Raw genomic sequence first — 15,947 nt, forward strand, 5'->3', positions numbered from 1 at the left:
GGGAGGGAGCAAGCACACATACATATGCAGATCCCAAAAATATAAATCAGACAAGCAAACAACAACAAAGACTGGAAACCCTCAAAAGGTTGCCTAACTAAATGACACAGCATTAAGACTTCGAGGCTGTGCCGCATCAATCTTCTACATGCAGCAGAATACAGAATTTGCTTCAAACCAAATCTCAGCATGTTGTTGAGAGAGCACCATTCTGTAAACCTGCACACGTTCTACCAGTAATACCAAGAGAATTTCATAATCTGATTAATGCTAGTCTCCAAAAGCACATACTCCTATCACATCAAGATTAAAGGCTTTAGGGAACAGCTGCTATTAAAGGAAACTCAGAAGAACGAACCCTTCAGTAGCATCGTCAGCAGAAGCCACTGCATTTAAAATGATCACTTACTTCAGTGCTCAAATACTAATTCAGTCAACACCTTCTTCACCTGCAGTCACAATTTCTACAGCAGAACTGCTTCTGGCCACATGCATTGAACAAACACCTCTTGTTCATCGTAAGGACAGCCACAGGACTTCCACATTTCACGTTCCAAACCCACAGAAGTCAGGGCTCAGCATGGGCTGTGCCTCTCTTGCACAGGAAGAAACGAACTCTAGAAACAAGACTGCTTGCACTTGACTTACCCTTTATTTTTCCTTTTACCCTACATGCAGTGTTCTGGCCAGTGACAGCCATAGAAAATAATTCTGTTCAAACCTTAAAATGTTTATCTTCCATTTGGAGCAGTCTTCCTGGGAAATTCATTGGACAGACAGCTGGGGCTCTGTGCAGACAGCAACTGCTAACCTTGCTCCCTCAGCTGAAACACATGTAACTAGCTCAGTTTTAGCCTGATGCTCTGTTGGCATTCATGCTGAACACAGGTGGAATGAAAGCTCATTTTAGCAAATCAGTATAAATATATTCCTGCTTCTCAGTAATCACAAATTCTAGTAATAAATTTTAAAGACACACACTGGCAGACCAAGAGTTAAATATGCTTTAGAGTATTGATACAGCATACCATCAAGTAAAATCTATATTCTGTCACGTCAGAACAAAGTAGAGAACTGAAGCATCTGTATCGCACAGAGGTCATATATTAAACTCTATGTGAATTTCTTTGGATTCATTAATGGGGTGTAAACACTAAAGTAACAGCCTCCCTTATTACAAATCCAAGAGGTTCGAAGTCTTCTTGCTCGTCTCACTTAAATGAGCATCTATCCTGAAATTTGCAAACACTTTTACTTTAAAGCTTTGTTATCACAGCACAACTGGTGTTATCTCGATGTAACAACGAACAGATGGATAACTACATACAGACTAAGTTTGCCTACAGTCTGCTCACACTGAAGATTTATTCTAATAAACAAATTAAAGATGGACATCCCAATAGTTATGCTAAAAATACAACATAAATCCACTCTTCTCTCTTCTCCAGACTAACAACAGAAATATTTAGATGACAGAACTGACTGTTGCAAGTATTTTACCGTCACTACAGTTACAGATTCTTTTCCTGAAAAAGTAGGTAACATTGTCAGCAATCCTAGTTTTCAGCTGTAACTGCTGGATAATTGTAGGTAAAATACTCTCAAGTTGCTATTAAGTATCTACCGCCAAAGAGAACTGTCCTGAACTGCCAATAAATGCATCAAAGCCCTTCTGTTCATCGACACTGGGACAAAGAAGCTGTGTGGCAGCCCTTCAATTCACAGCACTTTGGATTAAATTTTGATACAGTATTCTGAAGACAACTGTCAGTTTATGAAGTTGTTCTTAATCAATTTACAAATCTAACAATTCCACAAGGAGAGGCACAACGGAATAAACTAACATTGTATTTCAAAGATTTTTGCTTGTCAATACCTACTTCCAGGACACAAAAGCACAATTTGTTCCAGGGGTTAAGTAAAAAAAAAATAAAAAATGCATGACTCATTAATATCCTATAAACTGTCTATTTGCAATTTTTCAATTTATAATTAAATATTTTGCAAGCTATATTACCATTAATATCATGCAATACATAGCGCATGTAAGGACTGCTCTGAAAGTAATGACCCCTATTTTATATGTTGGCCCACAACAGCAGGGGTGGATGTTGGTGACATGGCAATAGAACCTTCCCACCAACATTCCATTCCATTTTTATGAGTGTGACATGCAGGCTCTTGTTCATCACTGGTGACAACGCACAGCTAATGGTGGTGACTATGCTGAAAAATAATGTTTTGTAGCTGAGAATCTGCTCTATCCAATCATATTATTGTGCTCTTTCTATCTGATGCAGCTTCTATGGAAATAAATAGGAAACATTACTTTCAGAGCTACTTACATGTAATACATAATAAATACATGAACTGCAATTAGTAACTAACTTATGACTACTGAGGTGCCTGCTCTTGTTTGCTGTCATAGACTACTTCAATGAGATTTCCCTCTGTTTCATTTTTATTCCTAAAACAGAAGTGAAATGAGCTTCCCCACTTCGTGAGCATCAAAATCAAAACAGTTTACAATGAAACACCTGAATATCCTGAAGTCGTGCAGTCTCACTGCACCAGTGGGACAGGCTACAAATGCTAAGTAGTTCAACATTTCACTGAGGATGCAGCTGCTAACGTAACCATTTCCACAAATTCAATACTCAGGGTATATTTTGGGCAGCAAAGGTACACAGCTTGCTTTGTTCACTTTACTTGTCAATAGATTTGGTCTTTACCTTCTTCTGCACGTATGCTCATTTTATATTTTTGAAAAGTACCAGCTTTTAAGTAAATTCTGGCATTCTGTGTCAAGTCAATCATTAGCTCTTGCTTTTGCTTTCCCCCTACCCCCTGCTAAGAAATTGCTTCATTCACTACATTGATCTCTTCACCTACTACATCCCTGAAGATCTAATCTCAAGCACTGCCTCTACAGAATGACATTATTTCAATCCCTTATTTTCAAATCAGTACACAGTAGTATGGGAACACCAACATTTAACCCTACAGCATGTTTTTATATGGTAACTGTTTTACATACACTAACCTAACATTATTAGAAAACATCTACACAAAACCAGAAGGATAGCTTCACCTTCTAGCACCTCTCTACCCCTTTTCAAACCTAGCAGAGCAACAGGAAGGTTCAGAAAGAAAGCAGATAATTTTTAGCTGAGTAATTGCAATAGCTACCCAGTCAGCAGCAATGCTACTTCAGTTCTCATTTCTACTCTACCTACTGCACTGTGGCCAAGTGGTCCCAGAAGCTCTGTGGTCCCACAGATCACAGACCTACTCCACGTAAAAAAAATAACAGAATGGGGAGGAGGGAGAGTGAATTCTTCCTCCAGCTGAACTAGTTCCTTCTACTGAGTCTCCACAAATTATCCTGCAAGCACACAACTACAGAAGGACAAAACCCAATTAACTCAGCACCACGTAGTTAGAAAATACTCTTGGAGTCAAAGCTCAAAAAAAAATTCCTTCTATTAAAAGAATTCTAGATAGCTTTCAGCATGACACGCAAATCTATTTTCTCTATCCCAATTTGTAGAATTCTATCAACCCAGAAGAAGCAAGTTAAATATATAAAGGAAAATATAAGGAAATGAAACCTCTACCTCTTTTGTGTTGTCACAGTTTGATAAGATGAGCGTTCAAGTTTCTTTCCAGAATCACAGAATAGTACGGGCTGGAAGGAACCTCTGGAAATCTTCTAGTCCAACCCTCCTGCTAAAGCTAAAACATACTGTTTCCTACAGTATGTTACACAGGAAAGTGTCCAGACAGGTTTGAATATCTCCAGAGAAAGAGACTCCATCACCTGTCCGGGCAGCCTCTGTCACTCTCACAGTAAAGAGGTTTTTTCCCCATGCTCGTATGGAACTCCCCATGTTCCAGTTTCTGTCCACTGCCTCTTGTGCTGTCACGGAGCACCACCAAAAGGAGCCTAGTCACATCCATTTGACTACCACCCCTTAGATATTTATTAGCATTGGTAAGACCTCCTCTCGGCCCTCATTTCTGTAGGATGAACAGTCACAGGGAAAACGAAACCTTTCCTTATGACGGAGATGGTCCAGGCCCTTGTCATCTTTGTGGCCCTCAGCTGGAGTCTCTCCAGCACTTCCCTGTCTTTCTTGAAATGGGGAGACCACAATTGGACCCAGTGCTCCAGACGTGGTCCCACCAGGGCAGAGTAGGGAGGAGGATGACATCCCTCAACCTGCTGGCCATGCTCTTTTTTTCACGCACCTCACTTGTATTAAAATGCTAACTGTTCAGAATAGATGCAACTGCTTAAAATCTAAGCAGGCACAAAAGCTGCAGACATTTCATTTAAAAAGTTTTTTTTTAGAGGTCTCAGTGTAACAGAAATACAAGCACATTAGCACGCCTACATAGGATGCATTGGAAGGAAGCCTTCTGAAGGACTTGCATATTTTCTTAAAACTTACCGAAATATAGGAGTATGACCAGGCTTTGGTTTGTTCCAAGTAAAGTGCGAAGGAACAGACAGAAATTGGTCTCCAGGCAAATCTTTTTTCAAGGTGTGTTGAGAACCAGAGCAGTCATCTACTGCGTTTTCAAGGGAAGATGATAAGTTACCCTGTTCTTCAGGGCAGATATCTATTTTTCCAGACAAAGTAGCAGTCTGATCCTCTGAGGTCTTTCTTGTTTTAAGAGGAATATCAGTCTCTGTACAACACTGAAATGGTGAAAGGCCGGAATTAAGACCTTGCACGTTATGGATGGAAGTGTTTAGCCATGTGTCTTCTGTTATGCTTCCTCTGGGAGAATGACCAGGTGATGGAGTAGGAGAATGGTGAGGAGAGAGAGAACCAGCATAGCAAATCTCAGCACTGGAGTGTCGCCGTTTCCCACAGGGGGACGTAGGTCTTGAGGAGGGCCTTGATGTCGGTCTGGGACTTAGCCAATTTTCATCTGTAATGCTAGTTCTAGGAGAATGACAGGGAGACTGTCTAGGTGACAAGGCATGCCCAAATCCATAAGGCTGTTGCCAAGATTCATCATTAGGACCTCTTGGAGAACCACCAGGAGAGGCCAGAGGAGAGCCAAGGGTAAATCGAGCAGCTGCTTCATTTAGCTCTGAGTCTACATCATCATAAACATGGGAAATGGACTCACAAGAGGAAGCATCTGAAAACCAACTTCTGGAGGAAATGCTGCTGGCAGGGCTTGGACTAAGGGATGATTCCCTGTATGATGGCTCAAGAGGAAGATAGAGATGGTCCCGTGAAGGCCTTTCCATATACTCATTTTCTGTGCCATTTGTGTGCAATTCGTCTTCATTGGCTTCAATCCCTTGATGACAGTTAGGCGAAATAGAAGTAATCTGAATACTGGGGCACTCAAAGGGTTTGGGTCCACCTAGTGGACTGTATTTGGATTCTGGTACCTCACCAGTCCCTTCATAGTTCTTATGACTTTGAAGTCTTGTAGGTGGTGACAGAGGAGAGGAGTGAGACTGCAGTCCATGGCGAGGAATACAAATTGGCTGATTTACAGAAGATGATGGCTGGTCTACATTGAAGATGTATATGGATGCACAGTCATCAGACTCAAGATCTGAAAAAGAAACAGAAGAAGAGGAGCTGAATCAGAATAAATTACTTGAAAAATGTCACTCTTTTGTTTCCCAGACATGTCCTGTTTTCAACACCTTAGACACATCTCATTATACTAGGCACAAAAAATAAAGCTAATTATTTTAGATCCCTCCCATTTACATGTTTTGCATGACTACAGCTTAAATTTTCTTTTGTAAATCTTGCTTTCAATCAGATTCTGCAGTTCATCCTCATCTTCAGTAGTTGAATATATGAATATATGTATGAATATATATACACAGAACATGGGTTTAAAATCTTGAAAGGGCCTAATATGAAACGCTCAACTCAATCATCATCTTTCATAACTATTTTCAATTTATTCACTTCCTAATTGTTTTATCATAATCAGATGCTTGATCATCTTAACATGAATATGAACAAATATGACACTTTCTGCAAACTCACTAGTCAATAATTATAAGCACTAGAATAGGACGAGTAATATTTATCTCCTTTAACATCAGAAAGTATCTTCCAGTGACTCAAACTTCAATGAAGATGACAGATAACTGCAAATATTTAACCAAAAGAAGCCTAGCAAGAAATATTCTTAAATATAGTACAAAGAATCTCATTCCAAAGGTCTTTTTGGCTGCCTAGAAAACCGTAAGCACCCATCTCACAGAACAGCATTTTTTCAAGTCTCATGAAGTTTGATCGAAAGCTATTCAGCATAAAAAATGCAACACAGAACAGTATCAGATCTCACAAACTTAACCGAAACATAGGACATATTCCGAAGAAAACCATGCTATCATGATGGATTTAGCAGCTTTGTCTCAGAACCAAAGCAGGAACTCTTGCCCTGATTCTCAGTATTAAGTGCCAATACGAGGTACTTGTCTTTGAAATGACTTCTTTCCTTATTTCCTGACCACTCCTATTTATTTCTTTTCTCTTGTGAAAGGGACCCCAAGTAGGATACTAATACTTCCCCAATCTTTTCAGATTTCAAGATCCGATCCATTAGAAGTTATCATCAAACAAAAGATCCATCTAGTCAACTCTGTTCACACAGCTGAGAAGTTTCTACTCATTTAAAAATATGCACAAATTTACCCTAACCAATGTTTTAACACTGTCCCTCAGTTTGCTGCCTTGCTACTTGAAATGAAAATGGTTTTAAATAAATTTACTCTCACAATCAAATAAAGTACCCAGACAGGAAGCCATGCATTTTAGCCGTCTCCATGATGAAAAAAAAAGTAGGATGTTAATCAAGTCATTCTATTCTAAGTTTCATTTAGAGCAATCAGCATAAAATTAACTAAAAGACATTATTCAGGAACAAAACAAGGAAACATCTCCTCAGAGACAAGAAGAAAGCATTTTCAAGTGGAGACAGAGCAGAGTGCTACCGAAAACCAGACTGTAACTCTGTATTCTGGAAGAGGCACAAAAACGCACTGAAGAGTAATTCAGTACTGTGTGATTTTATATGCAATATTACATAGTCATACATAGCACTTTTTATATAACTACGCCATTACTATTATTACATGTTTTAAGAGTACAAAAAACTATTACATGCTGCTTTATAAATAAGCATTTATTAACAGCATCCCGACACTACTAAGGGACTGTCATGCCTGTCACACATATAATTAGCAAACAGCCACTACACTGAACACTGTCAGAACTACATTTCTCTAGCTTTTCTCCACATTGAAGATTTTTTTTAAATTTGGGGGAAAAAAAAATTCTTGTGCTGTTTCCCATCACAAAACATGAAATGCAAACAGTAATTAGTTTGCATTTAGTTAATTACAGATTTTCCCAATTTACTGGTATATTCATATGCAAGGTCACAGATGTCTTTGTTCCCTCATTTAGTATTAGGACAGTTGGTCAAGAAAGAAAAAAGGCAATCCTGACAACAGGATGACTTAAATTATTAAGCATTTATCCAGCTACTTGAAAGTTAGAAATGAAGCACACAGTTAAAGAAATTTTGAAATAATGTTAAAAATGTTATAGGAAATCAACAGTCCTGTGTGCAACCATTTACTGTCATGAGCAGCTTTAGGAACAGCAGCAGTACATTGCTGGATTAAACTCTCAGCAATGCAAAGAGCCTTATTTATTTCTCTTGCAGCAATAATCAAGAAATCTTACTATATTAAAGACAGCTTCTCTTTCAGTGCCACTGGGTTTAAAAACACACAGGTACATTCAGAATTCCTGTTTCACAGAGCTGAAGTGGAAGAACTGAAAGAGCACAGGAACATCAGAGCAGGCTGGGAAGGCCTGCAGGAGAAAAGCAGGCGCGTTTCTGTGCCCAGCTTTGCAGCTCCTGCTCCGTGACAAACTGCCTCTAATGAGCCTGGCACAGCTGCTGCCCTTATCCCATGTGCACACTCAAAAAACAGGAAGCCAGAAACCAGGAGTAAGGCCTATGAATCTAACAAACACTCCCCCAGCAGCAAGCTTATGATTGTGGAAACAACGTATTTTGAAGTCTACAGTCACCAACAGCTCTCGGACAACATCAATAAACAGGCAGCTTTATCTCAGTTTAGGACTATCCTCTAACTCTCCCTTTATAGCCGTGTGTTAAAATGATCTGCTAGCTGCTTATACAAACAACACTGGGATTTTACAATGTGTCTCATCAATTCTACTGAATGAGTTACCAGTAATTTTCTTCTGTCATATTAACTGTAGGGAGAATTTGATCTGGATGAGCCCCCAAACTAAAAGGAAGGAACGAGTCAGCCTACAAATTCAACTTGGGCAAAAGAAACCAGTGGGGGGGAAGAGAAGGACTGACAATCCACAAAATGGAGACAATAGCTCAGAATAAAAAATTCCATTGCAGGGCTTTGGGAAAGCAGAGAGTAAATGAACTCACAGAAGTCTCACAAAAGGCAGTAGAAGGCAAAATGGAGTTACAAAGCAGCCCAAAGCAAAAATGGAGTCATGGGCATCTGGAATCTTAACAGGAGACCTACATCCCAGAAACGACACGGGGACAAGATGAAAGTTGGCCAAGCCGTGAGGCCTTCACCAACCTTAAAATATATGAAAGAATCATTCAAGAAACAGAAAATAAATCGGATTAGTAAAGTAAAGCATAAAAAAATACCACAAACACATGGAGGCAAGATGCTAGGTAGACAGATGCAGCAACACACAAGGATTTAAACAAAAGCACTGCCATCCGTATCAGAAGTCTGCCACGACCTTGAAAGGGCAGATGTTAAATGTCTTTTCTTCATGAAGTCAATCAAGCAAATTAACGAAATTAATAGTAATGCAGAATAAAGAGAACTGGACTGAATAAAAGGTTAAGGAGTACTGAAGAACTACAGACCAATCAGTTTAACTTCAGTTGTAGGAGTAATTTGTTCCAGTTAGCATTTAAAAAGAAGACAGGGAAACAAAACAAGAAGACGTCTGTTACGAACAAAAGCACGTCAAACTAATTTTGTTTTACAACGGAAGGTCTTTCTGGTAGCCAATGCAGAAAGCAGCTCAGCTTTGCTTTAACTTACTGAGGCGTTCAGCGCTGCCACGCACACAGAAGCCGGTGAGTCTTTAGCAGCACAGCAAAGCTCTTCCACACCCTGCTGAGAACTCATTTATCACAGAGAACATAAAAGGCAGCGTATCTCCCACATCCACGAAGTGTTTAACATCTGTATAAAGCTGCAGACCTGCAATGCAATCCGACATCAGGTGTCTGTGCCACCCCTTACCAACAGGAGCCAGGCAGGCTGTCATGCTGAGCGCACATTTGCGACCGTCTGGAAGCAGGCTGGTGTACAGCAGCTCCCATTCAGTGTTACAAAAGCACTGGCTCATATCTTACAAAGCTGTTAACTACTCTTCAATGTAACCAGGGAATATAATGAAATATTACCCAGAACAACTGTTTCTGAAGTGCATTTTGCTCACTACTTGCTGCATCAGACTGCACATTCAGGACTAGTTACACTGCCCACCAGTTGCTCACTGCTCAGCCACGTACTGGCACACATTTATGTGCAGCTGTGCAACAAGCCAGGTTTCTCTGAAGGAAGGTCAATTACTATCAAATGTCTGAACACAAGGCCCGTGCCAAATACATTCAAACCACTTTATTATCCTAGGTTTGTAAGCCATAAACAAACAGGTTCAAACAGTAAGAATCACTATAAGGTACTAAAAGCAAGTGCAACACGACCCAGGTCTTACAAAAATACTACTGTGAAAACAGGATCAGTAATCAAGTCCTTTAAATAGCATCAGGACAGACTTGAGCACCGCCACAGACATCATCCATGTTCTAACACAAGTCACATAATCTCCATCTCCATTCCCAAACTTTAAAAAGAAAATGACAGCCTGCTCTGTTTTTCAGGTCTGCCAAAGTCAGTCACCACCATCTCTTTCCAAACTTGAAAGTATTACAATAATGCCACAACAATATCTGTTAACCTGAACAAAAAGTGTATAAAGCTCCATTTCTAAAATGTCAGTATCCTGCTAAGTTGCAGCCTTCTTTCTCGGGGTGAAAGACGACTCTTAATCTTCACAAAGAACCAAAAATACTCAAGAGCCACTGTTTTCCTATTGTGCACTTAAAACCACAACTGGTCAGAGTTCTCGCTGACACACTACCATGTGAAATCTCTACAGTTGGATATTTCATTCCAGCTTTCCACTGCAACCTCTTAGTTCTCCAGAGACAATTCCTGTCTTCTGACAAGCTTAATCAGTTCTAGCAGGCAGCTTAATAATGACCAACTCGAAAAAGCTCGAGAAACACAGCCACGTGTTTGTTTATAAAGGAGTAGAACTGACTAGTAAGCCACCAAATATGGTAATAAAAAAGCATAAATTGGTAAAACAATTAGAGTGACAACGTGGAGCAGACGGAAAACACCTCTTTACACTCCAAGCCCACAGACACACAGAACAGCAGTGCAAAGCTTTCAGGAAAGAGATGATTTATATCAACCTCATTTTGTAAAGGACTTCTCCCTGTTCGATGATTCTGTGCTCTGTTTCATGCATATCTGATTACTCAAAAAGGACAGAAATAAATGTACTTCTGTCAGTCACATACGCAAGAGGCAGCTCTGTCACGGCCATCAGCATTTCACTTGCCAATTTTACTCATCTTCTTGTGTTAAGCAAGGACAATGGAAATGTGCAAGAAAAAGAATCTTTTCTACAGTGGAAGCTTCCAAATTCTAGTCTGATGAGAATGAGCTCTTCTCAGTAGAACCGCAGAACAGTAACGAACTGCAGTAGTTGAAGCAAGAGAATCATACAGCATATCAAATGTTTACAACTGACACTGCATTAAAAAAAGAACAGGCAGGCTGGCAGGATGGAGCTCCACCTTAGGTTTTTTCAGCAGTAACTGCCCACCCACCCACACAAAGGGGGAAGGGCAATGAGAAGAGACGTATTTTTAACCCAGATGATTTTGGCAATCTGATTTACAGTGCAGTAACATAAGCCTTAGGACATATGGAGAAACAAGCAACCAGGACAGGAACCGCAGGTGGCTGCACTACCAAACAGAAATGTAACATGCAGTTAAAGCCCCAGGCCACAGCCTGGTACAACATTTAAACTGGAATGGCTGGCCGTGGAGTAACGTAACAGAATTCAGTTCCAAATAGGGAAATAACAGTCATTAAATTTTATTTGGCACATAAGTCTAAATAAACATGAAAATCAAATAAGCCATAAGCATGTTCCAAAAAATTACGTACTTGTTTCTCAACAGATCAACGCAGTTTGCTACTTTCTTCCATGTGTTTAAAATACAAGTTTTCCTAATCTTTCACTGCAAAGTGCTTTGAGAGATGCCGATTAGACCAATGTAAAAAGCAGGCCAAAGAGTCCAGCTTGTAGCAGTAAGCTTCAACAGGACTGTCATTCTCACTTACAAGAACAGAAAACAGCAACCGGAAGCGCGAGGCACTGTTTATACCTGTGCCTTCTCAGCCTCTCCTGGTATTTCTGCTGAGTATAAAGCAAGCTTTTAAGTGAAAGCTTTTTAAAGCTTGTGATTTGGTATTTAAGGATTACCCATTAATATTCATAACAGGTGAAAGAAAAATATTTACTTTTTGCTTTAAAAATCTGCAAGTTCCAAGGCTGCTCTTTGCTTCCCTTTTCCTTCTGTGGGTGTGTCACTCCAGAGGACATCCTACTTTAGGGCACCAGACCCTCACAGCTAAAGGCAAGCTGCTGCCCTCCAGCCTGAAGTCTCACCCATCATTCAGTGTAAGATTGAAAATCAGCTCAACACGACCCAAGCAGTTTAGAGATTTTTTTAAATGGTGCAATACCTCCACACAGCATTTAATAACATGCAGTTGTTACTGCTCTTTTCCAGATAAAGTACAGTGTTCTACCTGTTCAGTTACCAGATGTTGTGAAAGAACTTAGTCCTGCATTCCCTGAGCATCTGGTATGTGTGGATGCAGGGACCAAGACCAAGCACTCTGAAACTGTTGTGCTGTGGCTGACCACAGGAAGATGAGCGGTGACAGAAACAAAATGACAGTAAGTGACTGAGGAGAAAAAGGGAATTACGTGCTATAGCTGCTGGCCAAAGGTTTGTCTGGATTGTTGGTACTGTAAGCTGAATTATCACTCACAATCCATCTCACTTTTGGGGGCAAACCTGAAAGACTTCATAAAGGGTTCTCCCTGGTTACTGCTCTATCTAGAAACTGAAATTGTCACCTAACTGCCTACATGACTGCATTGGCCACTGATGAACTTCTAACACCCATGAGCTTATTGACAGCAGCCTGATCTATACTGAGACTTCTAGTGTATTGTCTGCTTCAGTCCCAGAGCAAGCACTACAGAGAAGCTGACTTTCCATGTCCAGAGCACTAAAGTAAGGCCACAGCAAAATAAAAACAACACACCCAGCACAGAAGTGTGCAAGAAAATGAGCATCTTCATTTATAGGAAAGCATAATGACACAGGTTGTGGCCTCTGAGAAAGCTTGTTGAAAAAGAACACAAGTGGTGAAGGCAAAAAGTTTTAGTGGAGAAAAGCTAACTTATACAGTACGAGAAGGGGAGGCAGAACTGGAGGCATGTCTCTTTCTGTTCAGAGCATGACACAGATGCTGAGATTGATGTTAATGGGATCTGAGCAAACTAGTTTGGGAACATCTCACACCTCATCAAAGCCACACTCCTGCAGCTGTTCTGCTGCACAACAGAGGGCAAACCCTCATTCTGCTGCAGGCAACCCTACCGGACCGATAACTCTGTGCTTCAACTCATTAATATGTAAACTTCACATACACAAATCTCAAAGAGAGACTGAAATGAGCCAGAATGAGAAATGCTGGCACCAGCGAAGAATTAGCAACCCCCTGAATTCACTGTTAACTGACTGATGTGGTACAATGAGCAGAAATGAGACTCTAACAGACAGGCAGGTGCTTGGGGAAACAGCCAAGGGGAAGCCAACCCAACAGCCAAGTGAACACTGAGGCAGAGAAAGAATGCCAATTCTGCAGCAACTTTCAGAATAATCCCCCAAAATAGAAGGAAGAACATGACTGTGCCACATGCAAACTCTGGAACTTTATATTTCTTTGTAGAGTCCTAAATAACTTGTGTTTATTCCAGCAGGAGCGAAGGCTTCACCAGATACTGACGTAATCAGTTTAAAAACAAATCCTCCCCCTGCCAGCAGAAGAGCCAAGCAATACAAAAGGTACTAGCAGCTGCTGCTTGTACACCTAGACCTGATAATTTACACCGATGAAACGCAGGAACTTTGATCTAATTTAAAGAAGCTGTACACAATACAAAATGTTGACAGATTTTTTTAGTGGCTTCTTTGTATTAAACTACACATTCTCATCTCGCATTGTCACTTCAGTACAGCTGTCCCAAATTACCCTGCTAAAACCTTCTGTAATTGTGTTGTTACTCCATCTCCGCTGCTCCTTTCTGTCTGTGACTCAGGCAACTGCTACATTTTACTTAAAGTACGTATGCATGCTTATAAATTATTGCAGACATTATTACAGCCCTTTATCCAGTCAGCCAAAGCAGCAAACCACTGTCACAGTTAATAAAAGCATCCTGAACTCGCATCCTGAACTCACCATCAGCTTGAAATTCTGTTTTTGGTGTGGGTTTCATTTCGGGTGATGCAAGGATTTGGTAAATCAATTTAGTTAGAAGGTAACACTGTGCTGCTGTCACAGCCACCTCCAGTCACAACACGAATTCCCTCCGTGGTGCAGCACAATGGCTGCTAACCGCTGAATTTATCCCTAAGTGATCTTCCCATTTCTCTATTTGCTCATAACAATATAAAACAATTTAAAAAACAGAATGGAAGAAGCTATCTCTCACAGCACTGGCTTTTAAAAATGGAAATTAATAGTCACAGGACACAGATTCTTGTTAAGTAATGAATTCAAGGTTTTTGCCTCCTGCAGTCCTGAATGGGCTCATATCTAAAAAACAAAAATCTAGATTTGAAAGGATCTAAAAGTGAAGGAATATTCTGAATATTTCCCTCAACAAACGTGTTATTCAGAAAATCCAACCCCAACTAGCAATATTTTGTTATAACTATTTCTCATTTTTGGAAGTGATGAACAATCTAAGAAGCAATTTTTTAAACAAATGCTAATAACAAGATCCCACATTTCTAGGGGTGGTGAATCAACTGTAGTACCTGCCCATGTGTTCACCTACAACTGTCTTTTATGCAGTATTTCTTCCTGCTTTAAAAAAACAAAAAACCACCAAACCAAACAAGACTTTTTTCCTCCCACTTCCCCAAGTACCTAAAAACAAAAACTAGACCTCCTCAAAAACCTAAGGAAAACAATTTCCATCACCCCATCATCCTTTCCTTGACAAGAATCCACAGCACACGATGTCGGTGGGATATTCAGCCACAGGAGCAGTAAATGATTAAGTTCAGCTGTTCAGTGAACAGCCGATGCCAGCCAGCTCATCGACAGCCTGGCAGCTCCTCAGACTGAACAGCTTCACAAGGTTTGCTAATGACCCACGCCACCAGCGTTTCACAAAAACCCGTACGGATGGGTGTTCTAAAGGCAGAACAGAACACTGACTCAGGAATAAGCTTGCTCCTGCTTTGCCATTTCACCTAGCCCTACCGATCATTTCACTCATCTTCAATTCCACTGTCATCTGAGCCCCACACAGCATGCCTGGACAAATGCACGGACCTGGATGCTGCTTTACAGGCTGGGCTGACTGCCAGCTCTGCTCCACGTACTTCCCTGGCCCCCTAGGGCAGCTTTAGGCAACAACTCCAGTATTTACGTTACTGCTGTGAACAGCCAAATTGCTGCTTACTATCGAGCAGAGCCCAATCTACTCTTATTTCTCACTCGTTCAACAGCAACATTACTTAACCAGTCCTCTAGTGGGATATAATCAACTGCTTGCAGCTTCAGAATACAAACAAAAAGGAAAAAAGACAGTCGCATTTTAAGTAGAGAGCTACTTTCTCTTTAAAGAAAGTTTATTTCCAGCATTCAGAAATCTTTAAGAAACAAGCACTGGCACAAATGTTTTTTGCACCAAGACAATCTTCCACAACCCAGCCCTCAGCATTTGTTCAAACTTGCACTGTGCCCAATATCCAGGGGGGAGGAGGGGAACAGAGAGCAGCATGTGAGGCTGAATGCTCACATGAAGTAAGTGACATTTGGCCAAGCCAGTGATCTTTCTGAAACTTGTGCATTAGTGTGCCTCGATGTGCAATGCAGAGCCAAACCATGAAAGTGATGACATTAGATCACGTGCAACTACAACTGCCTTGCAACAGCACACATGAGAATTGGGTAGTTTGCCAAAGGGTCTCGTTCTGGTCAAGCTTCATTCAAACAGGGGAGACTTCATGTAGTGAGCATAATATGGAAAGAAGCAACACATCTGAATGTGTCAACCTCCCATGATTTCTGTTTTAGTGTAGCCCAGCAACTCTGACTTAATTGATACCAGATTTCATTTCAATACAAATTTTCCTTTGGTACTTCCTCAGTACGTCTCTATTATCTCCACGTCACAAAGTCCACGTCACAGACCCTCTATTTTCAGCCTGCTGCAGCTGCTTGGCTCCCCTGCCCTCCACCAGCACTTTATATAACCGCAGCCCATGCGCCATTTGCATCGTGCCCCACACATCGGCCTTCACGTGCACATCACAGATCACCACCTTGTGAAATAAAACAGTGGCAGTAATTCAATTTCCCCTCAAGTGGTGGTTCCTCCTGAAATACATTTAGTGCTCAATATCAAATAAACAAATATTTTGGTTTACCTCTAGAAGGGGAAAAAAAACAAAACAAA

At 40.7% G+C, this 15,947-nt stretch overlaps 1 protein-coding gene across 1 annotated transcript in view; it reads right to left on the reverse strand.

Annotated features, from left to right (window-relative positions):
• NFATC3 (nuclear factor of activated T cells 3) overlaps positions 1 to 13,751 on the reverse strand; it is a 38,234-nt gene extending 24,483 nt beyond the window's left edge. The window contains exons 1-2 of the mRNA XM_010717818.3: positions 13,715 to 13,751; positions 4,455 to 5,586 (exon numbers count right to left, since the gene is read on the reverse strand). Of these exons, the coding sequence (XP_010716120.1) occupies positions 4,455 to 5,586; positions 13,715 to 13,751 (1,169 nt within the window). The remainder of the gene's footprint in view (positions 1 to 4,454; positions 5,587 to 13,714) is intronic.
• Between the last annotated feature and the right edge of the window lie 2,196 nt (positions 13,752 to 15,947).

The sequence above is a fragment of the Meleagris gallopavo genome, chromosome 13, assembly GCF_000146605.3.
Source record: "Meleagris gallopavo isolate NT-WF06-2002-E0010 breed Aviagen turkey brand Nicholas breeding stock chromosome 13, Turkey_5.1, whole genome shotgun sequence".
In the NCBI taxonomy this organism is placed as follows: domain Eukaryota; kingdom Metazoa; phylum Chordata; class Aves; order Galliformes; family Phasianidae; genus Meleagris; species Meleagris gallopavo.